Source organism: Simochromis diagramma, unplaced genomic scaffold, assembly GCF_900408965.1.
Source record: "Simochromis diagramma unplaced genomic scaffold, fSimDia1.1 OVJJ01000343.1, whole genome shotgun sequence".
In the NCBI taxonomy this organism is placed as follows: domain Eukaryota; kingdom Metazoa; phylum Chordata; class Actinopteri; order Cichliformes; family Cichlidae; genus Simochromis; species Simochromis diagramma.
Window position 1 is genome coordinate 9,728,889 of NW_024386831.1, and position 26,673 is coordinate 9,755,561.

The window sequence follows — 26,673 nt, forward strand, 5'->3', positions numbered from 1 at the left end:
ACCCTCCCAGCAGGGATGTGGTGTCTCCTGCAGCTTCCTGTAGTCCACTATCATCTCTTTGGTCTTGTTGATGTTGAGTTGGGGGGTTTTGTTGTCATTACACCTACTCACTGGCCCTTGGAAAACAGTCTTAAGTCCACATCACTCACTGTCAGTGGTGAGGAGGTGGGGTTGGGTTTTTTTCTCAGCACTCAAGCCCTTTTTCCTTCAGGAAGTCAAAGATCCAGGTGCAAGGCGAGGTGCAAAGCCCGAAGCCTGTGACTTCAGAGCTGTTTTCACAAATGCACTAACGCCCTGAGCTTCCAATACAAAGACATGCATGTTAGGTTAACTGGTGATTTTAAGCTGGATGTAGGTGTGGACAGACAGATAAAGAGCTTAAAATGAATACAATAAAGTACTGTATGAATGTCTGTGAGGAAAAGCAAAACAAAAATAGACTCCTTACTTCATTGTTCAGTCTCAGTTTAGTTAGGTTTCGTTAACAAAGCTATGTGATTAGAAAGACCCACCGTTTAGCTTGTAAAAGAAAGTCAAAATAGTTAACAGTGTAAAGGGTCGCGTTTTAACCCAAAGTCATACATTTTTCCTGAAGACAACAAAATAATTTTAATGATTAAACCTGGCAAGATGGTGACAGAAGAATAAATTAAAAATATATATATATTTTGCAAATCATCACCCCATATTTTATTAACGGCAAAAATATATCAAATGTTTAAACTAAGAGATTTTACCAAAAACATTTAAACTAGCTTATTTTGAATTTGATGACACAGAGACAACAAAAGCCTGGAAAAGAAAGTAGTACTAAAGAAAAACAGCTGGAGGAACATTTTCCAACTAATTAGATTAACTGGCTGCTGGTCAGTAACATGACTGACCAGCGAAAAAAGACCATCCTAGAGAGACAGATTTCCTGAGAGGTAAAAATGGGGAGAGGTTCACCAGTCTGCAAAATACAAATTTTGAAACTATTTCAGAATAATGTTCCTCAACATTAAATTGTGAAGACTTTAAATATCTCGTCATCTGCAGTACAAAAGCAGCGAGAATCCTCTATCAGACAAGAATGGGACAACATTCCTCTGCCAAAAGTCCAGCAGCTGATCTCATCAGCTCCCAGACATTTATGGAGCGTTGTTAAAAGAAGGGACGCTACACAGTGATAAACATTGCTGTGTCACAACTTCTTCGAGATATGTTGCTCCAATCAACTTCAAAATGACCTCGTTTTTTTTTTTTTTTTTCTTAAAATGGTGCATTTTCTCATTTTAACCAGATGTTAAGTTTTTGAATGTTGTAATCATTAAAATATGGATTTATGAGATTTGCAAATCATTGCATTCTGTTTGTAGTTAGATTGTTGTTGGTGTTGAACATCCACCAACCAAAATAAGCATTCAGCTAGCCAACCTTACAGCTAAGCTGAGAGAGTATGCCATTAAGTTTTACAACCTGTCACGCTGTCACTAAAATAATCCTCTCACCAGCGGTCATCATTTTTGGAAAGGATAATTCTGCAGAGTATTTCAAATGTACCACTCAAAACCATTACATTTGGGGTGAGCTTCCTCTTCCCCTGCTGTCTCTGTAGTACAAAGTCTGTGTGATGTCACATTGCACTCCTGCAGATAGGAGCATGTGCGATGAATTCACCCTGAGCCAGAATGCGTGCAGTGTGAGGCCTCCCGCTTACTCCGCTTAGACAGCACTCGTGTCTAAATCAAATATAGTATTTTCAGTGGTGTCTGAAGTGGGCTATTTCCTACTGTGTGCTAGATGTGAGAAAGAGCAGCTGTGGAAAATTATCCTTACTTTACTATCCTCACATTGTCTAGGGATCAGATGTGAACACAGCCCAAAACTGCATAAATCAGTTCATTGCAGTTGGCTGGGGATTCTACCCTAGAATAGAATCACTTTTACATTTTGCCATCAAGAGATCTGACAAATCTGTCAATCTGTATGTCAAAACAGTGGCATCTGATAGTATGATCACTCCACCGACAGACATTTGAACTGGTTTAACTAGTTTGAACCGCAAAAATGGAGACACAATCAGCCCTTCAAAAGGCACAGTGGGAGAAACTTGCATAGCAGTGGTCCAGTGTGTGTTCACCTTGAATAGGTATGTTAAATACTGGCCCCGTTGAATTTGAAAGCTGCCTCAGCATGTGCATTCCCAAAGCACTGATACCATCACAGTCCATTATGTTAGCTCTTTCTGCTCGTGGTTGAATGTAAACTACAACAGAGCTGCACTTTAAGCAAGTGAAGTAAAGTAAAGCCTTGAGAACTTAGGATAAGAACCACGTCATGAGTTAAGCATGTAGCAGAGTTCTGTCGAAGCAGTCTAGGTGCAAAAACAGCAGTTGAGCAAATCCAGGTTATGCAATGCTGCACTCACTTTTTCTAACTTGTTGTCAGTGCACTTAATACTGATCGCATTGTCGACAAAATACCACAAAGGTCAATAAATCCACACAAAAGCCATGCAACAACACTGAGAAAATATACCCAGACTACAGACAGCTTTAAGTGAAGCATACATGGAAACAGACAGCAACATTAAATTAAGCGTCACAGCAACAGTACATGTCTCCCTGACAGCTGTGTTATACTGGGTTGAGATTAAATTAAGTAGCCTGTTAGATCTCTGTTATTTAAGTGAGTATACACAATTGTCCTGGCTCTTTACTTACCCTCCCCCACAGAACACACACACACACACACACACACACACACACACACACGCACACAAAAGTCTTGGAGGTGACGTGCTAATTGATGCAAAGTAATGGAGGAGGTGAATCACAATGGTTGCCCCACTAAGCTTCACACAGAGCTCTTTTCCAGCTTGTGTGGCTTGTATTACTGAAGTTCTGTGCTCTAAAAGTGTGTTTTTGGCTGATGAAGAGAAATAAACCAAAATTAGAGGAAAAGGGGGAAATTATAGGAGCTGAAAGAGGAAGACGGGTACTTGGTAGAGTAACAGGATTAAGACGGGGGAGGCCTCCTGTGGGTTTGAGGTCCTGACACCCAGCTGTGTTCATCACCTTGCTCTGCGAGGAACACACACACACATGCACACACTGCTGTGGTCATCACTCAGTGGGAGTTTGACCTGAGCCAGATGGTCACCGCTCTCTCTTTTTATTGCTCTCTTTTTCTGTCATGTCCACACTAAACCAACGTTTTTCACACCAAAAAAAACGGGAGTGTTGTCAATAGACGTTCCAGAGTGGAGGCTTTTTATACCACTAGTCTTGCATTATAGTGTGAAACAATTAAACAAGGCCAAATTAAGGATCTATAAATAACATGCTCATTGTGAAACCCAGGGATTTAACAACCAGAGAATACAAACTCTAACTGCAAGTAACAATATTATGTCTGGGTTCTGAAACAAAGTAAGATATTTTATTTTAGCATTTTGCTCAAAATTTCATAATTATACCATTTGATTTAATTATAATTATAAGTAATTGTATCGCAGTTTGGGGGCTTTTTTCACTCATGCACTCAAATATTTTCCACCATTGTGCTGCCAGTTGGAGCCAGTTTGGTGTCTTTTGAGAAGCAGCAGGTTTGAGAACTGATACTACGTAATGTTACGAGCAAAACTTCTTCTTCTATAGAAAGAAAAGTTATCTGCCAGGTGTCTATGACTTTCATGCGTTAACCCTTTGGCAATTTTAACGTGACATGCTGATGACAGGTTTTTGGCCTTGGCATCAGTTTTTGTTTGGCTGGGCTCACACTGTGTCGGTCCATGCAGATGTATCCAGCAGCGAAAGAGTGCATGACAGATTAAAGGCATTCAAATTAATTCATATTATTATTTTTGTTGGCAACAAACACACTGAGGGATAATTAAACCTATTTACTTAAATTTGCTCAGCTTTAAAATTACATAATACATTTTTTACTGTGAAACTTTAAAAACGGATTCTTCCAATGCTTTTTCAAAACATTCTTTGTATAAAGCCTGTGATCACTGCAGGGGTTCGTTTACTTTATTTTATGTTGTTTCTAAAAATGATTGTGTAAAATTTTAGCTCATGAGCTCTGATTATCACTTAATCTGACATCTCTTCAGGGTGAGATTGTATAGATCTGTATGGTGTTTGACGCTGTCTCCCTCTGCTGTCTCCTCGTTCCTCCCACTGACCTTACAGCTCTGGCTGCAAGAAAAAATGTTTCCATTCATATTTTCAAATCAAGTCAAACAATCATCATTTTGCATTTTTTATAAATAATTTTGTGTCCTTTATCCAAGGATTTTCAGTCAGGCAGTAGGCAAAATGCATATTAGTGGTGGATGCATAGGCTCCAGACTATTTTGGACAATTGCTTTACATTTTTAAGTCTAAGAGACTGCATAATCAACTCTCAATTGTAATGGAAATTGTAAAATCTGACATTTCGGCAGTTTCCTTCAATTAAATTTACAGTTTTATTTATCCAGCATTAAATCACAACAACAGTCAACTCAAGGTGCTTTATATTGTAAGGTAGACCCTATAATAATCCATACAGACAAAAAAACCCAACAATCATATGACCTCCTATGAGCAAGCATTGTGGCGAAAGCGGGAAGGAAAAACTCCCTTTTAACAGGAAGTTCTAAAATCACATGTGAAGCCATCTGACAGATAAAGCTTGGTCATGCAACAGAACAATGATTCAAAAGCAGCATATCTACAACACGTGGCTGAAAAAGAAAGGAATCAAAGTGCTGACCCACTCAAAGTTCAGATCAACCACACTGCAATGGTGTGACCTTAAGAGAGCTGTGTGTATAAGAAGACCTGCAAACCTCAATGAACCTAAATGACACTGCAAAGAAGAGTGGGCCAAAATTCTTCCACAATGATGTAAGAGACTTTTAAAGTCGTAGAGAAAATGATTACTCCAAGTTAATGCTGATAGAGGCGGCTCTATGAGCTACAGTTACTGAATCATGGTGTGTGCTTAGTTTTTCAAAGGACATTCACAAGGTGTAGCATTCAGATTACTCTAGGAATCAACTGATATTGATCTAAGGTAAACAAAGTACTCATCAAAACAGTTAATGTTACTATATTCTCACATTTTAATGCTTTTAGTACTCCAAATTAAGACAGAGAGGGAAACGGCTATATTATCTTCTTTTTAGATGTGTGAAGGTCTTTGTTTAGTTTTTATTTTCTTAATCATAAAGTTCACCAGGTTCCCACAGTTACAGTTAACATGAAGTCACAGTAACAGGTCTGTATTTTTCTATATGAGAACATGTTTAAATTGATCTAGTGCATGTTATACTGAAGATCTTCACAGCGTATCTGATGAAGATATTTTATATGTTATTTTTCACAAGGTCAAACTTCTTCCATCCAAGCCAGCCCGTCGGTAAACTTGTATGTGTGTGTTTGTGTGTGTCTGTGTGTGTACAGATCATGCCAAATTACCCACTGCCTAAAATATTCTTTATCAAGCTCCAGACATGTGTTTTCAATGTTCTTTAAATATACTGCCTACAAACACACACACGCACAGCACTTCCAGTGCCAGATAGTTAAAATGAAACCCCTCCCATGTTGTCTCTGAAAAAAAGTTCAATTTATCCTTGAAAAAAAACATTTACACAACTTAACTTTAGGAGATTCACCTGTTGAGGAAACACCAGAGCAGCAGTCAAATCATTTCAACCTAAAATCTGCATTTTAATACTAGATGTCAACTAGATTTACATTTTACTTTCTGAAAAAGATCCTCTAAAAAACAAACTACAGTGTTAAGATCATTTCAACCCGGGAGTTCCAAATGAAAAAATATTAGAAGAGCTATTTTATATTGATATTAATTTATCAAAGTATCAAAGAGAGAATAAACAGAGAATAAATGTGAAAGAACGCTTTTTATAATATGTTTACAATTTACATTAAACATGACCGGTGTTACCTGATTTTCCCTAAGACTGCTGTGTGTGTGTGTGTGTGTGTGTGTGTGTGTGTGTGTGTGTGTGTGTGTGTGTGTGTGTGTGTGTTACTTACTCCTCACGACATTGCGGTCAGTAAAACCCGCCTTTCTTGCTGTGTTTCTGTGGCCTGGCTGCAACCCTGCATGGTTTTACCCACATACACACACACACACGTGCACAAACACATACAAACGCACACACATACAGCTTCTGCAGTCTTGTAAACCCAGGTTGTGTTGTTTCCAGCAGCAGTAATATTTTATGAGGGTTTGGTGAGGGAATTACAGGCTGCTCGGGTCACGAAATCAGGTTACCGACTGTTTGTCAGTGATGTGAACTGATTTTGTGTTTGAAATTACAGGTTACATAGATTTACATGAACTACAACCAGACATTTTATTAGGTACACCTTGCTAGGATGTGGGTGTAAACACTCTTCCCTTCACAACTGCCTTTATTCTTGATGGCACAGGTTCAAAAAGGTGCTGGAACCATTCCTCACAGATTTTGATCCATATTGACATGGCAGCATAAATAAGTTGTTAAGGTGGTTGTGTGCAAAGAAACCAGTGATACAAGCCAGGATGAATCCATGCTTTCATGTTTTTTACAACAAATTCTGAACCTACCATCTGAATGTTGCAGCAGAAGTTGAGGCTCATCAGATCAAGTAACATTTTCACAAACTTTTGCCCAATTCTGGTGAGCCTGTGCAAATTGAAGCCACAGTTTCCTGTTCTTAGCTGACAGGAGTGGCACCCAGTGTGGTCTTCTGCTGCTGTAGCCCATTAGCTTCAAGGTTCAGCATATTATGTGGTTTCTCTCAAGGAACTGCCGCTCAGTGGATACTTTCTCTTTTTCAGACCATTCTATGGAAACCCTAGAGATGGTTGTGTGGGTGAAACCCAGCAGATCAGCAGTTTCTGTAATAATAAGATCCAGCCTGCCTGGCATCAACAACCATGCCACATTCAAAGTCACTTAAATCATCGTTCTTACCAATTCGTCACCATGTCTGTGTTCCTAAATCTACTAAGCTGCTACCATTTGGTTGGCTGATTGCATATTTATGTCTGGTGACTGTACTTGCAAGCGCCTTTGCCGTCCTCAGTATTTTCTAGTGTGATAGTGCAGCCTCCATTTATACTAAAAGTACTGCATCCTTGCTTTCACGAGTTAGCTTGCCACGTTTCCCTTTTCTTCTGCTCAACCAGAGATTCTTCTACTTTGTTCAGAGTTTGAGAATTACAACAATGTAAACTTGTTCAGGAAAAGATTGCAGTAATTTTGTCACACCGTTTTAGATTAACATTGGAAAAGACATTGATTTTAAAAGTTTGATGTCATGAAAAACAGCGATTTCCAAACAGAAGCCATTTTAATTTAACAAGATTCAAGATTTACCTTAATGGTAAGAGGCTCATTCATTAACTTTAAAGATGAATGTTAGCAAATTGTGTCCTTAAAGCACTTTTTTTGCCATTTATTAAGCACTTAGCTTAGCTATGTGAAATCCAGACTTTTAAAAAATTATTTTTAGGCAAATATTGATGAGAAAAAGAGCTATACTATTATTCGGCTACGCATGAACTTGAAGTAATCCAGTCCCATGGTGATGACTTGACGTGCATATGAAATCATGAGAACAGCAGCGACTTGAGCAATGTGTCTCCTTAGATGAGCTAGATTTCACAGCAGTGAGACGTTTGTGTGATGGAAACTGAAAATTAGACTGCCAACAAAAAGCGCACATCAGAAGCTACTGCCAGCAGCTGTGATCCTTTAATGTCTCATGTTCAGCTCCAAGAAGGCAAAATATTAGATTTTCTCCCTCTGAATTCACTGCTCTTTCTTTCTTTCTTCCCCCTGTTTTATGAGAGGCTGTAAAAGTCTGAGCCAAAACCTGCTGGATGCTTTTATATAGAAAACACTAAAAAGGCAAACGAGAGCTGATCACGAACATGGCTGAAAGGAAAGGAAGGAAGGAAAGGAAAGGAAAGGAAAGGAAAGGAAAGGGTATTATGCTACTTAAATTGTTTATAAAAAAAAGTGTCTACAGCTAAAAATGATTGAGCACTGTTTTGAGTATTCGTAACAGACTTCTTATGACTCATCATGCTAGGATTAAAAAAAAACGTAGCTGTGAAGATCCCCGTGGAAAGGAAAGGAAAGCAAAGGAAATGAAAGGAAGGAAAGGGAAGGGAAAAGCCACAATTAAGCGATTAGGTCACTCGTATGCGTCACGGTGTTTTAAAGTAACACGCTGGCAACACTGTTGCCTGTGAGTGTAAGTGAGAAAGGGAGGCATGCTGTTACATAGCCTACAAGATGAAAGTTTTAAAAGACAAACACAAAACACCACAGTTAAGTTAAGGATTTGTTACAGAATGACTCGTGAGGAACCACAGTTGTGAAGCAACATATTTGTCATAAATACTGTATGAGGGGTTTTAGATGAACTGAAGGAAAGGCTCAAAAAAGCCTCCTCTGGAGGGCACTGCTTCAAACAGGATTGAGGTACAATACAAACAGATACTGTGTAACAAATGACCACTTACCAAAACAAATGTGTAATTTTAATTTAGCTAAAGCATGGGGTTATTCCAGGTGATTGTAAATATGCAGCTTGCAGTAAAGTTGTACCTCCAGTTGAGAGGTTGATGTGTTTGCAGCTCAAAGACCTCTGTTTTTTGAAAGCCCACATGAGGAGCAACACAGAGCACTGAGGCCTGCACTTACATCCATATGCATTAGTCTTGCTATTTAATTATATTAAATTCACCCGAGGAACAACTTATAGTTCTCTTTTTGATCCGTTTTTGGAATCGCGTCATCAGACCTGAACATTAATTGTTTTCCAACAGCCTCTTCATGCAGTTAGATGGCTAGAACTTATTCTGTTGTATGTTTAGGTGATGTGTCGCACCTAAATGTGCCTGATGTGCTTTATAATCAAATGTTGTATTTTTCTTTGATAAATTTGCCACTTTAATCTAGACATCCTGTGTTTGCATTCTTTCAATAGTACCGCTTCCCCTTGCAAAACTGCTTTCATGGTTGGTGTTCATGTTTTTAACCTATAATGGCACTAATTGCCATCATATCCGTGTTCTATATTTTTCCAGTGTTTATTCCAGGAAACGATCTAAAGGGGACAAGAGCATTTCCAGGATTCTTTAATTTGGGATGGCATGGCAAAAACAAGGCAGGGGAAAACCCACAGGAAACCAGAAAAATGTAACCAGACATTAAAAAGCAGAGTAGAAATACTACACAACACAAGAGTTTAAAAATTATATGGAATAGCTGTTTTACAAAGTGGTGAAAGAAATATTTACACTCTTGAGTAGCCTAATAATAGAAAAAAAAAAACTAGCATCAAACTATTCCTAAAGTAAAATCATACGTTCTCCAGAGTCATCTATATTATATATCATGAGACTATAAGTATTGATTCATTATTGTGTATTATTTTGCACCTGATATGATTATAATTGCTTATACACTCCTGGTATCTATAATACATCAAATCCTTTTCTTATTCACTCACCCAGTTCAGGGTCTTAGGAAGCCTCACACCTATCCAGTTGTTGTCTCAAGAGGAGAAGTACATCCTGGACAGATTTTCAGTCTACCAACAGGGGCAACAATGAGAAACAGACATCTATTTAACCATTTACATCTAAAGGCAATTTTGAAATCACCAACTAAGCTAACATGCATGTCTTTGGACTGTGGGCAGAGAGAACCCATGCAAACACAGGGAGACTCCACACAGACTTCCCTGTGTAACCTAGCATTATATCATATACACATAATAGAGTTAGAGGTAGATTTACTAATGCACTGCACCAGAACAAACTGGATTTTAGTGCAAAAAAGTACTATTTTTAAAGAGAGCGAAGTGACAAGATTGTGTGTAAGATCACAGAGATGTTTGTGACTGACCCTGTTGCAAAGTTGAGTTTCACTGCCTCAAAGTGCAAAATATAAGAAGGAAAATATTTAAATCAAGAGCACAAACTGGTTTACTAATATCAGCAACAAGCAACTTACTGCTAATTGTCCTAATATTAATGCTGAAAAAAGCATGTCCTACCTGAACTTGATATTATACCTGCGATAAGAAAATAGTACAGTTTTTGTGAAACACCCGTAAAACTAACCACACCTATTGGAACTATTTGGGGATCATGCTCACATGCTATTTTATTCTGTTTAGCAACTCTGGCCCTTATTCTATTATCTTAAAGCTTTAGTTACTTAGCATGTCATTTGATTATCAATGAAGTACACAGGAAGGAAAAAAAAAGGTGTTTGATGGGAGCTTTTTCATTTCTATCCATCCAGCATGCAAATAACTGAAGACTTTTTTGTTAACACAAGTTATAACATAACTCTAATGTAATTACTGAATTTAGTGCATTAACGAATTACCATCCATCCCTAGCCTGTTTGAAAATGTAAGCAGTAAAAGTAAAAGCTTGTCAGAAAAAACAAATACTCAAATAAAGTGCAAATACCTGAAAATTCAATATAAATGCTTCCAGTTAAGAGAACTGGATATACATCAGGTGGGACCAGTAGCAACCCAAGCCCAGACTCTAGACATGGCTAGGCAACTCAATAGTGGAGGGCCCAGAGTGCCAAAATGAATTAAAGAATTAATTAAATAATTAATTAAATAGCTATTCATTTAATTTAAAAGATTTAATAAAATACTTGTTTACTTATTTAACATTTCAATGAATTGATGTCACGTTTAATTAATTATTTAATCTGTATTTCTATAATTCATTTTGGCACTCATGAGTCTCCACATAAAACAGATAACTGGATTTGAAAAAGATGATACGCCATTCAGACTGTATTCTGGAAACAGAGCTACAGTAGACCCTATTTTTCTTTCTGTATACTAGAGCTTCTTTCGCGTGCTGCAGCAACAGGTGAGTCGCCGCTGTAAAGTTTGTCCCTGCACGGATGCCATCGCAGAGTTTCCTCCCAACAACAACAACCACACCACTTCTGCTTTCACTGCGCTGCACTGATTTGAATAAATAAAAAACAAAAAAGAAATGCCGTAGCTCGGTGCCCCTCCTGTGACACCTGGACACAGTTCCGGATTTATTCACAGTGACCGCAGCACAAATCTCCGCAGCCTTCCGCCGACTTCAAACGGGCGCTCGGTGAGTTTAGTTAGCTTCTTTAGCAGCTGTAGCATCGAGCTAGCCAACTTCTTTATTTGCTTTTCTCTCGTATTCTTAGATAGTGTAGGAAATTCTGTCAGAGGAATATAAAAAAAAATGAAGATGATCACAGTTGTTTCTGTCTTCACTCGGTGACAGAAGAAGCATGGCTGTCAGTCTGTGAAAGTAAACAGCTTCCGAGATTAGATAGCTATTAGACAGATTAGATATGGATTTTGTTGCCGCCACTGTTTTGTAAATAGAGCTAAAAAACAAACAAACAAACAAACACGTAGTCATATTAAACTGACCTTTAATGTAAAAGCATCGATTTTAGTTAACGATGATCACATTACAATATTGTAATGTGTTTGTATATCGTATATAAGTGATTTAATCGCCGTGAAGAACCAAAGGTGAAATGTTTGGCAAATTTTGAGAAAGAAATTACTAAGAAGTCGAGCTAAAGTTAATGTTAAAAGCAGAGTTACTTATGTTCATAAGTCACCGTCACATTTTTTTAAATATAATATTAAGAGGCTCTCTCTTTTAATATAAAAGTGGGGGCTTTCGCGCAGAATTTGGATGAAAATGTGTTTGTCCATAATAGGCATTAATAACTGTAATACCATTCACCTGATCTGGACTGTTTTAAAGAATATTATGTCCTCTGGATATCAGAAGCTGTAAATATAATATCATTGCTCTACCTGCCAAACTGTGCTTTTTACAGACCTCCACAAGTTCTGTCAGAGATCAGGCATCCAACTATTTTAGGGACTCAAAGCACGGGTCATTGTATGTTAGCTTGAGCTTCACTCCCGAGAGTCCATAGTGATAGAGCCATATTACCAGATACCAGATATACCCATAAAGGTGCAAAGCAGCCAGCTCAGGTAGTTTTCTTTAGGACTTTATTATCTAGAAAATGGCAATGATGATAGAACATAATAAATAGGATGAATATAGGGCATGTTCTGTTTGCCCATCAATCTTTTTATGCTTATCCAGTTTGTGGCTGTGGGGGGGCTGGAGTCCCCATTGTCATAGGGGTACAACCTTCTCATGGCTACCACATAGACTCAGTCAGCAAATCTTGGCTGGCCTAATGAGGCCTAATGAAACAGGTGCCTTTCTCTTTACTCTGGATTCATTCAGTGGATTCAAACCAAGGACCTTCTTTCTTTGAGGCTACAATGATTAATATTTACAAGTTAACTTTTAAAGACAAAGTGTCAAGGACAGGATACTTTAAGCATGTCAGTACTCTGAGACCACAGTAAAGGAACCTGGATAAACTGTGATTACATCAAAAACATCAAGTCTGTTAACAACCTGATCAATGGAAACTATGTTTACATCAAAGACTTTATCTCCTGTAAACCAAAGAATACGATTTATGTGATACATGATCTATGTAAATATCGCTTCCTTCACCATGTCACTTTTCATGTAATAAAGTGATGTATTAGGGTACAGGGTGTTGCACAAGAGGCTGAAAATCAGTGTTAATGTTTTCTAATATATTTTACCCTGTTCTGTGTTACAGATTTGGTTATTGTCCCTTTATGTGCAGCCACATAAAGGGCCATAAACAAAAAATAAATTAAAAACTTACACCTGAATAGTGGACAATTGTAAATAAATGCCTTGGAAAACAGCTCTTGACCACATTTCAGTCATATGCAAACATTGGGACAAATGTTATTGCATGTTATCACATCTAAACCAGAGAAAACCAACTGACATAATGACTTAAGTGTTTTTGGTACATACCAGACTTACATCAAGTGATAAACTGAATGTGTCTTTGTTGTCGTTGTACCAAATAAGCCCCTGGAGCCTGATAAACCAACGAGGCACTGCAGCAGGACAGAGGATTCACTTTGTTCCTATCAGCTGAGTCATTCAGAGGGAAAACAAAGAAGAGCTTTGAAGAAATGAACGTACAAGTGTCATAAGTGTGCTGAGGAATGGGGAGCCTGAAGTGATGGAGATTCCAGAGGCAAGGTAAGCACATAGGAGCGCTTTCAGCAGACCTTGGCTTTATAATCTCTGAGAAACTTGTTTTAAGTGGAAACATCTTGAACATAAAAGCAAGATCCTTTATACCTTTAGCCTTCATTTAATCTTGGACAATCTCTCAAGCAGTGTGTTAAGCTTTTATTTATGTACATTAAAACACAAAGTTCATACCATTAATCTAAGAGAAACTGCTTTGCAACTTACAAGTTTTTTTGTGTGTTTTATTAAGCTCTCATTAGCTCCGTATATTCACAAATGGGCATATATCGACATTCACAAATACAGAAATCTAAACAAGCATGCTCTTCTCATAGGGATATTGAAAGTCATAGAAGAGAACATAAGAAAAAAATCATTGTTGGTGGACTCAAAAACAATAACAATTAAAGTTTAATTAAACCTTACTTATTGAACCTTTTCTGTTCAGTAAATAAGTATTCCAGTAAACATTAGTTCTTCTATAATTTCATTTCCACTACAGCTCAAGCGAAACTTTTATGCTAATGGTTATAACTACAGTACTGTGCAAAAGTCTTGAGTCATTCCTCATTTCTTTATATTAATTAAATTACATTTTATTGAGTGACTGTGTCTTCTTTTGAACTGAGAGAATTGCTCTTCAATTTTCTCATCTGATTCTGATATTTCTGATAATAGAGGAAAACAAGCTCTGAACAAGATTTTACTGATGATTACAGGCATCAACATTCATAACTGTAAGTAAATGATGGGCATCCTTGTTTTCTGATGCTGTCTATTATTACAGACTACCTAAATTAAAATGTAGAAATGAAAAAATAAATTAACTTAACCTTGTAACTTTTTCAGAAGCTGCACACTATTGTTACAGACTAAACAATATTTTTTACCTGGGATGTTTTTAACCAGCTCCTCAAAGCCCTGCTTTTCCACCCTGTAAACCACACCAGTAATTTCCATCCATCATTTCCTCTTCCTGTCTCATGGAGTGTAGCTAGTGATTCCTCCAATGTTTTTGTAGAGTCAAATAAAGAAACTGGAACAAATGATGTGTTTTGTGCCAGGCTGCTTGTAATAGAGTATATAAAGATAGAAATTTAAGAATTGCTTCTTTGGCAAGTTGTCTGTTATGTGTTTACCCTAACCATGGTTCATCTCTTGAGTTAGGTGCCTTTTTAATACTTTAGTGATTCATAGGGTAAGTTTAACAACCAAACCAAATAAGCATTAATCTTAAAATGGCCGGATACGGGGACTGGAATGACCAAAGAAAAAGAATTCAGAGATCTCCAGAAAGCTTGAAGAACTATTGCTTAAGACTACTTTAAAAAATGTAGAAGTCTGACTCATTGAAAGCAAAATATGAAGAAATGAGGGGTTATTCAAAAGTTTCCCACAGTGGTGTGTGCATTTCATAATCACACAGAAAATACACAATACCAGAAGTACATTTTTTAATAATGTGAGAGTTTCGGTTTGGTTTTGTACTGTATAAAAAGAATAGACAGAGCTTCTAGGTCTGAAAAGTAATGCCAGTGCTGAAGTGCCTTAAAGCTGATGGTGAGCAGGGGGAGATACCTTTGTCTGTGCTCCCTTGACCGTGCCCTCAGTAAATACAATCTTGATTAATTTAGAGTTTCAGTCAGTAAATTCCACTGTTATTGAATACTACATGATGTCTATTTTGTGAATTATGTTCCCCATTAAAGTGCAGAGAAACAATAAATTCTATTGTAACATACTCAGAAATCCTGTATCTGTAACATTTTCAGCTTTGATTACATACAAACAGGAATATCAGAACCTTACTAGGTGTGCCTATACTCAGTTGTTTATTTATTGTTTATTGGTACAGGAACATGTGTATATATCATAAACATGTGCCACATGCCACAAGTTCTATACCCTAAGCTAATTTTTAGTCCCAATCCTGTCCTATATTTGTGTCTAGTTCAGTATGAGGGCTGTGTAAACTGCACAGACTTGTTCGTCTACTTCAAAACTAAATTGCGTGTCAGGGCCGGCAGACATTGAGCAAATAATTATTGTTTGACAAATGGATGTGATGGAATATAATCCATCTGTCACTCAAAGTTGTGTCACTAAACCACATCTAATCTCTGCAGTTGGTGGTTTCTAGGTGCAGAATTTGGAGAATCTGTTCAGGTTGATCACATCTGAATGCACAGACTTATTAAGACTTACTTATTTAATCTTTCACGCTTCATTGCAGCCTCGCAGATGAGCAGGCTCCCACATCTCCAGACCGAGGACTCCTCCATGTTTGGCATTCAGCGGGCCACAGCAGGCAGCTCTGTCCAGATAGGGTGCTGCTGTCCAGGCCCGTGCTGCAGGTCTCCCTGGGGGAACACCACGGCCTCCTGCTCGCACAGGGTAAGTCTGTTTGTAGTAAAGAAGGCCCCACTTTCATTTATGCTTCATCACTGCATTTCTTCTCAGATGTTACTGTCTTTCAGGTGGTCAGGTGTATTCATTTGGAGAGCTTTTATGGAGGGATCTGAGCGTCCCCGTGTCTGCTCCGGTGCCAGAGGTCTCTCTGCTGGGAAAGACGGTGGTCCGTGTGGCTGCTGGCGGCTTCCACTGCGGTGCACTGAGCGAGCAGGGTAGCGTCTACATGTGGGGGGAGAATACTGCAGGACAGTGTGGGCAAACAGAGAAGGGTACAGTCACAAACATCACCGGTTAGTTAACACCTTTCTTCTGAATGTTCCTAACTTTTACCCTTGTGTTCAGCCTCTGCTCTCCATTGTAACTTCCCTCCTTCCTCACTACCTCCGTCAGCTTCTTTCTCGCTTATCTTTTACTTCTGTTCTTTGTCAGAGATTCAACACTTTCTTTTCTCATTACTTTTATCCATTGTTGTGAAACTTCCATTTTCTGTCAGTGCTTCCTCCCATTTTTTGCAACATGGTTTATTTTTTTATTTTTGTTCTTTATAAATAATGATATTAATTTACCAGCTACGTGTTTATGAGGCCTTAAAACTGATTTTTAAAGCACCAATGGTGATAGTAGATATGAGGTTGACAAATAAAAACTTGTTAAATTAGATGAAACAGTTAAAAAGAGGCATTTATTTACTGCTATGTCAGGCTTAATATGATTTAAATGAAACAGAAAATTACCCCACAGTTCCAGAGCCTTGTCCTGTCAGCGTGGTGGACGGTGAGGTCGTTCCTCCAGTGGTGGTTCGAATTGTGGACCTTGCCTGTGGACGGGAACACAGCCTGGCTCTGTCAGCTCAGAACGAGCTGTGGGCGTGGGGTAGTGGCTGCCAACTCGGCCTGGTCACCAACACCTTCCCTGTGGGGAAACCACAGAAGGTAATACTACAACTATTTTCCTGTTATAGATATGAATGAAGATTTAAAAAACCTTCCCTGTTAAATATAGTTGTAAGTTGTTAATGAATTAAATGACATGAAGTACTGCTGTAGCAATAGTTAAACAAGTGTCACTACTAATTTATTTATACAGCTCATACAAATATCACAAAACAGGAAAATAGGAGCTCGAGTGTAAATGGTTAAACAGTTTTCTCAGTACATGTTAATAATATTAGACATTTTAAAGTATTAGTTAATTTATGAAATGGTTCATTTACTCTTGTGTTCTTTATCCTCTGTGTCCAAAGGTGGAACACTTGGCAGGCAGACATGTGATTCAGGTAAAATCTAATTTCATTGCCATGTTAAACCTCCAAAGCTGTGATGTTCTGTTTTAGCTTTACTGGCTGTATTTATTCCTGCAGGTGGCCTGCGGTGCATACCACAGCCTGGCTCTTGTCCGCAGGTTACCTCCTCAGGACTATAATACCCAGCATGCCCCTAAGAAGAAAGAGCGAGGCCAGTCACCCCACTACTCGGTGACAGAGAGGGAGGAGCTCTCAGCAGTTGAGGATTCTCATTACTGCCCACTCGGAGTGGAGTTAACTGAAGTGATGAAAGGAGAGGTAAATAAAAATACAAACAGGAATAAGTAAAAGAACAATAATGAAAGGGGACTACACAAATTGTAAAATAACTGCCAGTACTTACAACAGTAGAGCAAATTATTGTGAATACTCTAGAATAAGATGAATGCAGCTATTAATTCCATATAGGAGTTTTAAGTACAGGAGAAACACATTTTGAAGTCTTTAAAAACAAATGTGAGCACTTTACAATTATCACAATCTCAAGCCAAAATATGATTTTTGTTCAGCTTTTTTCTATAACTGTCTTGTAGCATCAATATTAAAGGATACATCACAGTTTCTGTAGAAAAATGTAGAGAAAAAGAAACAAGCATCAGTGCCCTGTATGTTTAAATTCTGATAATACACGGGGTGAACTTTAAAGAGTCACACCATCATGTGGCATGGGTGGTCAAAACAAGTTCTAGCATATGAAAGCTCTTCTTTATAACTACATTTTAATTTGAGGCTCATCTTCTATCTGTGATTCTTTCTGTGTCCAAATCCGCTAATTTTGACCAGGTCAAGTGGGAGGCATGGAATAAAACAGTGAGAGTTATTCTGGCATACATTCCACAAGTATACTGATGTTCAGTTTTACTTGTGTAATGAGGCCAAAAAGGATATGGTTGTAGGTAATTTCTTGAATTTTATTTTTTTATTTTTTGTAAAAAAAATGTAAAAAAAAAAAATAATAAAAATGTAGCTTTAAAAAAAAAGGTACGGCACAGCTAATCAGAGCTGCCAGTCAGGAAGTGTCAAGGAAACTGACCGGTCATAAAAAGGCCACTTCCTCCCTCCCTCCCTTGCAGCAGAGTTATTTGAATGGGTCACTACTGAATGTGTCACCACCTAACACACTGTTGGTCGCTATTGGTGACATGTAAATGACCAACAGTGTGTTAGGTGGTGCAATCATGATGTTTTATCGCATTAGTGAGTGTATATAAAGCCTCAACATCCTGTTAATCTGAATAATGTCCAGTTCCAACATTTTACAGGTGTGTAATTGTTGAAAATTGACTAAAAACAAGTAATTTACATAATCAGGAACCATAGCTTTCTCAACAATGTGTGATACCCCTTGTCATTTTGTGTTCACAGACGTCTTTCCAAGTTCGAGGACCCAGACGAAGGCTCCGGGCTGGAGCAGCATCAGCAAGCAGCAGTCCTGGTTCTGATGACAGCAAATCTAACACTAAACAGTACGTTACTACATAACTCACTTAATTTTAAAAATAATTCCTAACTCTCATAGTTGTCTTTCCTTGCCTTTCCTCCACTGGAAAACTTTAGCCCAACCCTTGAATCTCAGGGTCAAACTGACAGTGTAACAGAGACTGACGGCAGCCCAAAAGTGCACTTGCTGTCAGGCTGGAGAACCAACAAGAACTTCTCTGAAGACCTGGAGTTGCAAAATCTCCTTGAGGAACTCTCTGATCAGTCATTAGATAAACAAGACACTGACTCACTGAGCAGCCACACCTCAGGTTTGTGATATTCGTCTCTTCGATGTTTTGAAATTTATCATTTAATGTAACACTTAATATAATTGACTGTTTTTCTCTTCTTGATTCATCCTTCACACATTCCTTTGTTTTCAATTGCTGTTTTTTGCTGCTTTCTGTAATGTTTTCTCTTCTCTCATCTGTTCTATCCAGACGACAGCTGCATTTCCTCAACTCCTTCCTCTGACCTGCTGACTTCCAGTTACAAAGATGACTTAAATACAAAGAGACAAATGCACAAGTAAGACTGTGTTTCAAAACCGTGTCCCAGAACTGCAAAACATGAATAATAATCGTCGACTAATGCAGATACACGCCCTACCAGGATGTCTGTTATCTTCAGGGTATTAGCAGCTTAACCTTTGACCTTCTGTTCCACAGTAACAGTGGACTGTCTGGGTCACACTCCTCTTCCCCAGTGTGTCTGAATGAAGTTCGACTCTGTCTGGAGAAGGAAAAGCCGTCCCTGCAGGGACTGAAGAGCTCTAGTCTCACAAACATACACCAGAAGGGGAAAACGGCAACGAGCAGGAGAAGCTCGCTTCCTGGAACACCCACCCACGGTAGGAATGATAGGGTGTGAACAGCTTAACTGTACATTTGGGAAATGAGCTTATTTACTTTACTTTCAAGAGTGAGATGAGAAGATTCCCCAAACTCAAAATATGGAGCCAGGAGACTGTTAGCATAGCTTTTCATCAAGACACTGAGAAGCTATTAACAAAAAAACAGACACAGCATTTGATTCTGTGTAAAACCACAGCTGTTAGTTTTTTGCATCTGTACTTGTATTTGAAATGAACAAACAAGAGGTAATTCCTGTAGTTCTAGCTTTGGAACTACAGGAAGTGCTGTTAGGATTATGTTTGATTATGAATTTTAACTTTTTACATTAGTAATTAGTGAAATACAGCAGTATGGACTGAACACGTTTATACGCTTTCTGGCACTTTTGTCGATTACCTGCAACAGAACACACAGCGCAGTTCCTGCCTGTGTTTGCATTTCACTTTGACGCATTTAAGACCAACATATCTTTTAAAACTTGAGCTTATGTGTTCAATAAACTGATAAGTCAATCAAGGTTATTCTTGCTTTCTGAATATATCTTTTTTCATTATTAAAGCATTTCTCAATCTCTATAAAAAATGACATTCAAGTAGCCTGAAAACGTAATTTGGTCTCACTAATAAGTTGAGAAATTTCTCTGTACATCTACCTGTTTTGTGCTTATCTTGACAACTGCTTGTCCAGTCCAGTCAGTGTTGGCCCTTGCATTACTGGGGACATGTGTAAGTGCTTTGCCGAGTATGAGATTATTTGGGTTATCCGTTCTCATACTTTGGGTCACTTTCATTTACAAGTGGCCCTCTGCCTGATCCACTCTGTGTACGGGGAGGAGGGGCAAAGAAAGTTTTCACAGGACTGTTTGCAGCCATCTTAAAAATTAAGGGCACTTCACGATTCAGTAGCTTGTAAAACCTCCTTTAGGAGCAATAACTTGAAGTAACTATTTTCTGTATGACTGGATCAGTCTCTCACATCATTGTGGAGGAATTTTGGCCCGCTCTTCTTTACGGTGTCTCTTCATGAACGCAATATTTTAACATGCTAACTGAGGCCTAACTTATCTGAGCATTGCATGGTCTGACCTTTGGGTGAATTCCTTGGGACGTCCACTCATGGGAAGATTGTGGGATTGTGTTAACACACAGCTGAATGCTCCAGACAAGAAAATTGCCAAAACTTCTGCATTTGTGGAGGTGGTGACAGCTGCTGATGATCAGTTTATCACATACATTCAATGAGCAGCACCCACACAATTTCTAATTTTGTTTGGCTGTCTTTGTGAAGATATAATAATGCATTACTAATCATCTTACTTTTAATATTACCTTTAAGTTTAATCATCACTAGTAAGTGCCACACTCTCGCGTAACCTAATTCAACCAAGTCTTAGCCCTCAACTCTTGAAAGAACTTTGTGAGAATTTTATCGTAATAAGTGATGAAATGTTGTAAAGCTTGCTGGACATCTAATTTTACATTTGGTGTCCTGTAATAAATTACCTCCTTTGTTTTGTTTGGATCAGAGGATCTTAGGAAAGCTGTTTTGGAATATGATAAGAATATTTTAACAGGCATTTTATCAGATTTTAATTAAAACGTTACCTTCTAGCCTCTATTAAAACAACACAATCGAGATGAATGGATTATTGTGCCACATACTTTTGCTTCTCCAATTTCACTACCTGATAGAATAAGAAGTAAACCCGCAATGGGTTTATTTCAGTTCACTTTTTCATGTTGCATTTTCAGTGGAATTAGACCTAGAGTTCTTCATTTTTTTTAGGATTCAAGTTTACACAGTTTTCCCATTTTAGCAAACACCTTATACTCTCTCTATATAACTCTATCCCAATACTAGTACTGGTAATTTCTGATGACTGTGCTAATGATTTCAAATAACTTTACTTAATAAGGGTTGTATGAAATACATTGATTGTGCCATACAAGGGCCGGCAGACTCTCAGTTTCTGGTTTTCCAGGAGTTTCAGGAGCGTAAAAATGAAAGTGTCTCGCCAGCCGACGCAGAAATGAAAACCACGTTGACATTTTAGGTTTTTGCTGAAAAGCCTTGTTTAAAAAAAAAAATTATTAGATATATTGAATAGCAGAATGTTTTCATTTATGTTGTGACTTTCTGCTCTGTGCCTGCTTATCCTGGTTCAACAGCTTGACTCAGCTCCCGGTTAGTTTAAGTATTTTGTAGGTACAAGGTGGCACATGTTGATTCCAGTGAAGTAGTGAAGCTCTGCGAGTCGTTAGGGTGTGTTCATGCAAACCCTTGTGGGTGCGGTTTGTTTGCGTTTGCTCATGTAGTATGGTCAATAACACTGCACTGAACTCTGATGCAGTTTGTTTGCAGAGAAGACATAAACACTGAATTTTCTGAATTAATGACATCTCTTAAAATCTCAGAAGAGCCACGAAAGTTTGTTTTCACAAGCAATAACGATCCCCTTCCTTAGTTTATGCTCAAAATATTGGGAGATACTGGCGTCTTTATCTGTTGAGTCGCCCCTTGGCCAGTCTGAATTCATTTTCAATGGATCATCCTGAAGCTATGTTGATTCAGCTGATTGTGGGAAACACTGCAGATTGTATTCTGTAGCAATAACATTCATATTACTCAAAGATTGCTCAAGTCCATCTAGGCTTTTTTAGGATTTCAAGATCATTCTGAAACATTGACAAAAAACATTTTGTACTAGAGTTATGTAATTTTAATGAAAAACTCAATTTACAATATAGATAAATGCTCAAATATGACAATTATGTGAGGATTCAGTTATTTGAATGTCCTCACCTAGTGCATTTTTTCTTTTATTCAGTCAATGCTTTCTTATTCTGTGATTTGCTGGTGTGGTAGTCTTAATGTAACGACAAACCATCATATTGAATCCCAAGCATCTTTTATACATGTATATATTACATTGGACTACTCTCTGCAAAGCAGGTTCCCCCACAGGGACATTGAAGTTTTACTCTACTCTGCTCGTGTATTTTTCTGTTAGGGTCTCCTCGGAGGCGACACCCTTGTGCTTGCAGGCCGTCCTCAGCTGGTGGGGCTCCGGCTGGAGCACCAGAGGAGGCAGAAGATGGCCTGCCATTTCTGGAGACAGAGATTTGGAGCTGGGGCCGTGGCTCTGAGGGACAACTTGGTCATGGAGATCAGCTCGCCAGGTGGGGACCAAAAATAAAGTGTAACAGTGATATTTAAAATTAAAATGTCTATATTGTGTTTACGATATGTCTATGATGATGTAATAAGCATAATTATTATTTAAAGGTGAATTGAACAGAATTACATTAAAAGACAATTAGATACAACCTTTTGGGATGAAATGCTCAATTGAATTAGTTGGAAATGTGTAAAGAAAGAAATTATAACCACAAGATTCGACTGAACTGTGTTTGTGTGTCCAGACTCCAGCCTCTATGCATCAAGTCTTTAACAGGTGAAGAAGTGATCAAAGTTGCTGCAGGCTCGCACCATTCACTGGCTCTCACTGCTCAGTGCCAGGTAACAAAAACGGCACACAATTAGCATGATTAGACAAACAGGTGCTATATCTGAGGACTCCCTTTGACATTAAATGCTCCCAAGCTCTGGAGACCTTACCCTACTAAATATTGCTACTTGTACTTGCATGCTGAGATGAGCTTAACATTTCTGTATGTTTTAATGAGAAGTCCAGAAAGATGGGTTATGCTTTAACAAAAAGCTAATAGACATCCTAATTAAACATCAACATTTGTGACTCAATCTTAAAAATAAGATGTAATTAACTGTCTTATGATACTTTAATCATGTTATTTTTCAAGGTCTCAAGTTTCAAGCATTACTTGTATGTAAGTGCATGCTCACCCCCTATTTCATCTCTTCTGTGCTGTAGGTGTACTCATGGGGCAGCAACATGTGTGGACAACTCGGCCACGTGAACAGCCCCGTCACTGTCCCTCAGCAGGCGAAGGTACAGAAATCTCATCCCATTTTTTTAAAATTTAATTCACACATTTCACACTTCTAGCCAAAGATTTAGTCATTCACATAGATTATTATTTTCGCTAATGTAGGAAAACATAGCAACACCATCCATTTCCTAATATTACTCTGTTTTGTTGTGGGTGGACCACCATAGCTGTCTGATGGCCTTCGTGTTTGGGACTTGTCAGCCGGTCAGAGCCACACCCTGCTCCTGGCTGATGGAGACTGTGTGCAGCCAGTCCTGTTGTACTGCGGCCAACAGAAGGAGCCAGTGCAAACTGAGAGGCTAAACCAGAGTGAAAGCTCAAGCAAGAGGTCACCCAACAGAGTGGAGCGTTATACAGTCATGCCCACCCTGCTGCCCTTCTGCATTGAGGTTTGTAGGTCCAAAGCGCAACTTAACACAGACAGTAAGGAAAATGATGGGTGGAGCATTTTTTCCGCTAAAGCACGAGCATATTTATGAGATGGAAGTTCTTACTCACACCAGCCTAACTCTATCTGTAATTGTAACCTAAATGTTACCCTCTTGTTTTTGCTGTGTGTGTGTAGATGGGTTACGTTAGCAGTGTGTGCAGTGGAGGTCAGAGCTGTGCGGTGCTGGCAGACCACAATGTCATGGGTTTTATTTCGGCTATCCACGAGCTGGCCTCCAGAGAGAGGCACTTGTACTGTTGGTGCAGCAGCGTCAGGAAGATCCTCCTCACCCCTCTGCGTAAAAGAGGTCAGAGAGCATCTACTGCCTCGTTCTGCCTTATTAAAACATTTATTAAAATTAGTGTTTGTGTGTGTGTGTGTTTTCTCATCTGCAGAAAGTTTGTGTCCAGTGTTGGGTGAGCAGTGCACTCATCTCTTCTTCTCTCTCTGTGAGAGTTTTGTTCAGCTGAGCACCCTGATTGGCCGACATGCCACAGCACTCACCTACTTCCTGCATAACGTGCAGTGCTGTGATGTCACTACCCTTCCCCTGCTGACACACACAGAGTATTTCATTGACTCATACAAAAGGTGAGTTGGGTTTTTTTGTCTCACCAAACAAAAGTCCCATCATGTGATTCCCTCAAAGAAAACATGAACAGACATACTCATGTTTATGTCAGTAATCCCTGTGATGCCTTTTTATCCCCTTTTCTCCATTTTTTTTTTCCAGTTTTTACACTCACTGGTGACTGTATTAGTTACCTTACTTGTAGCAGGTTGCCTTCAGAACTGCCTTAATTATTTGTGGCATAGATTCAACAAGATGCTGGAAAAATATCTCAGAGATTTTGATCCATGTTGTCATGATCGCATCACACAGTTGTTGCTGATTTGTCAGCTGCACATTCATGATGCTTTGTTTATTCATGCATTACAAAGCAGTTATAGTGCTGTTGGTAGAATTCCTTTACATACAAGCAAACCCTCCTGAAATTCGGGATCACACATACAGTGAGTGCAGAATTATTAGGCAAGTTGTATTTTTGAGGAATAATTTTATTATTGAACAACAACCATGTTCTCAATGAACCCAAAAAACTCATTAATATCAAAGCTGAATGTTTTTGGAAGTAGTTTTTAGTTTGTTTTTAGTTTTAACTATTTTAGGGGGATATCTGTGTGTGCAGGTGACTATTACTGTGCATAATTATTAGGCAACTTAACAAAAAACAAATATATCAACAACAACAACAACAACAACAACAACAATCTTTATTTATAGAGCACATTTAAAAGCCAAGGGCATGCCAAAGTGCTTTACATAAAAGAATAAAAGAATAAAACAATTAACACTATACTATACCCATTTCAATTATTTATTTTTACCAGTGAAACCAATATAACATCTCCACGTTCACAAATATACATTTCTGACATTCAAAAACAAAACAAAAACAAATCAGCGACCAATATAGCCACCTTTCTTTGCAAGGACACTCAAAAGCCTGCCATCCATGGATTCTGTCAGTGTTTTGATCTGTTCACCATCAACATTGCGTGCAGCAGCAACCACAGCCTCCCAGACACTGTTCAGAGAGGTGTACTGTTTTCCATCCTTGTAAATCTCACATTTGATGATGGACCACAGGTTCTCAATGGGGTTCAGATCAGGTGAACAAGGAGGCCATGTCATTAGTTTTTCTTCTTTTATACCCTTTCTTGCCAGCCACGCTGTGGAGTACTTGGACGCGTGTGATGGAGCATTGTCCTGCATGAAAATCATGTTTTTCTTGAAGGATGCAGACTTCTTCCTGTACCACTGCTTGAAGAAGGTGTCTTCCAGAAACTGGCAGTAGGACTGGGAGTTGAGCTTGACTCCATCCTCAACCCAAAAAGGCCCCACAAGCTCATCTTTGATGATACCAGCCCAAACCAGTACTCCACCTCCACCTTGCTGGCGTCTGAGTCGGACTGGAGCTCTCTGCCCTTTACCAATCCAGCCACGGGCCCATCCATCTGGCCCATCAAGACTCACTCTCATTTCATCAGTCCATAAAACCTTAGAAAAACCAGTCTTGAGATATTTCTTGGCCCAGTCTTGACGTTTCAGCTTGTGTGTCTTGTTCAGTGGTGGTCGTCTTTCAGCCTTTCTTACCTTGGCCATGTCTCTGAGTATTGCACACCTTGTGCTTTTGGGCACTCCAGTGATGTTGCAGCTCTGAAATATGGCCAAACTGGTGGCAAGTGGCATCTTGGCAGCTGCACGCTTGACTTTTCTCAGTTCATGGGCAGTTATTTTGCGCCTTGGTTTTTCCACACGCCTCTTGCGACCCTGTTGACTATTTTGAATGAAACGCTTGATTGTTCGATGATCACGCTTCAGAAGCTTTGCAATTTTGAGACTGCTGCATCCCTCTGCAAGGTATCTCACTATTTTTGACTTTTCTGAGCCTGTCAAGTCCTTCTTTTGACCCATTTTGCCAAAGGAAAGGAAGTTGCCTAATAATTATGCACACCTGATATAGGGTGTTGATGTCATTAGACCACACCCCTTCTCATTACAGAGATGCACATCACCTAATATGCTTAATTGGTAGTAGGCTTTCGAGCCTATACAGCTTGGAGTAAGACAACATGCATGAAGAGGATGAAGTGGACAAAATACTCATTTGCCTAATAATTCTGCACTCCCTGTACTTGTGCTCTGATCAGGTTAGGTTCCATCACATCTTATTTAAGCTTATATATAGTTAAAAGAAACAAGCCAGGAAGACAAACCTATTTCAAATGATCTTTAATAGTACAAACGCCTCTAATTTGAGATGGAGGCTTTAAGCTCTTGCAAGTTCACTTGACTTTGTAAAGCTGTATCTTGTGTGTCACTGAGGGGTAAAATCTAAGTTAAAATCACTCTGTCTGACTCTAGGTATTTTTCTTCACTTGGTGATTTCCAAGTAATGGGCGGATTCCAACCACTTCACAAACTCTCGCTGTAAGCACTTTTATTTTTCTTAAGTGCTCACTGTAGGAGTGCAGCTCTCTTCATTTGCAAATACATGTTCT

At 38.8% G+C, this 26,673-nt stretch overlaps 1 protein-coding gene across 3 annotated transcripts in view; it reads left to right on the forward strand.

Annotated features, from left to right (window-relative positions):
* Positions 1–10,945: 10,945 nt before the first annotated feature.
* Positions 10,946–26,673, forward strand: part of LOC120731279 (alsin-like) — a 33,747-nt gene continuing 18,019 nt past the window's right edge. For 2 of the 3 annotated variants that reach the window (XM_040028240.1, XM_040028242.1), the window contains exons 1-18: positions 10,947–11,151; positions 12,985–13,161; positions 15,389–15,549; positions 15,633–15,857; positions 16,309–16,499; positions 16,811–16,843; positions 16,928–17,128; positions 18,236–18,336; positions 18,428–18,621; positions 18,793–18,880; positions 19,021–19,202; positions 22,217–22,385; positions 22,629–22,725; positions 23,099–23,176; positions 23,345–23,566; positions 23,743–23,914; positions 24,003–24,198; positions 26,537–26,602. In XM_040028240.1, the coding sequence (XP_039884174.1) occupies positions 13,142–13,161; positions 15,389–15,549; positions 15,633–15,857; positions 16,309–16,499; positions 16,811–16,843; positions 16,928–17,128; positions 18,236–18,336; positions 18,428–18,621; positions 18,793–18,880; positions 19,021–19,202; positions 22,217–22,385; positions 22,629–22,725; positions 23,099–23,176; positions 23,345–23,566; positions 23,743–23,914; positions 24,003–24,198; positions 26,537–26,602 (2,396 nt within the window). In that variant the 5' untranslated portion in view covers positions 10,947–11,151; positions 12,985–13,141. Of the gene's footprint in view, positions 11,152–12,984; positions 13,162–15,388; positions 15,550–15,632; positions 15,858–16,308; positions 16,500–16,810; positions 16,844–16,927; positions 17,129–18,235; positions 18,337–18,427; positions 18,622–18,792; positions 18,881–19,020; positions 19,203–22,216; positions 22,386–22,628; positions 22,726–23,098; positions 23,177–23,344; positions 23,567–23,742; positions 23,915–24,002; positions 24,199–26,536; positions 26,603–26,673 lie in introns of all 3 variants that reach the window. The other variant, XM_040028241.1, reaches the window with a different exon arrangement.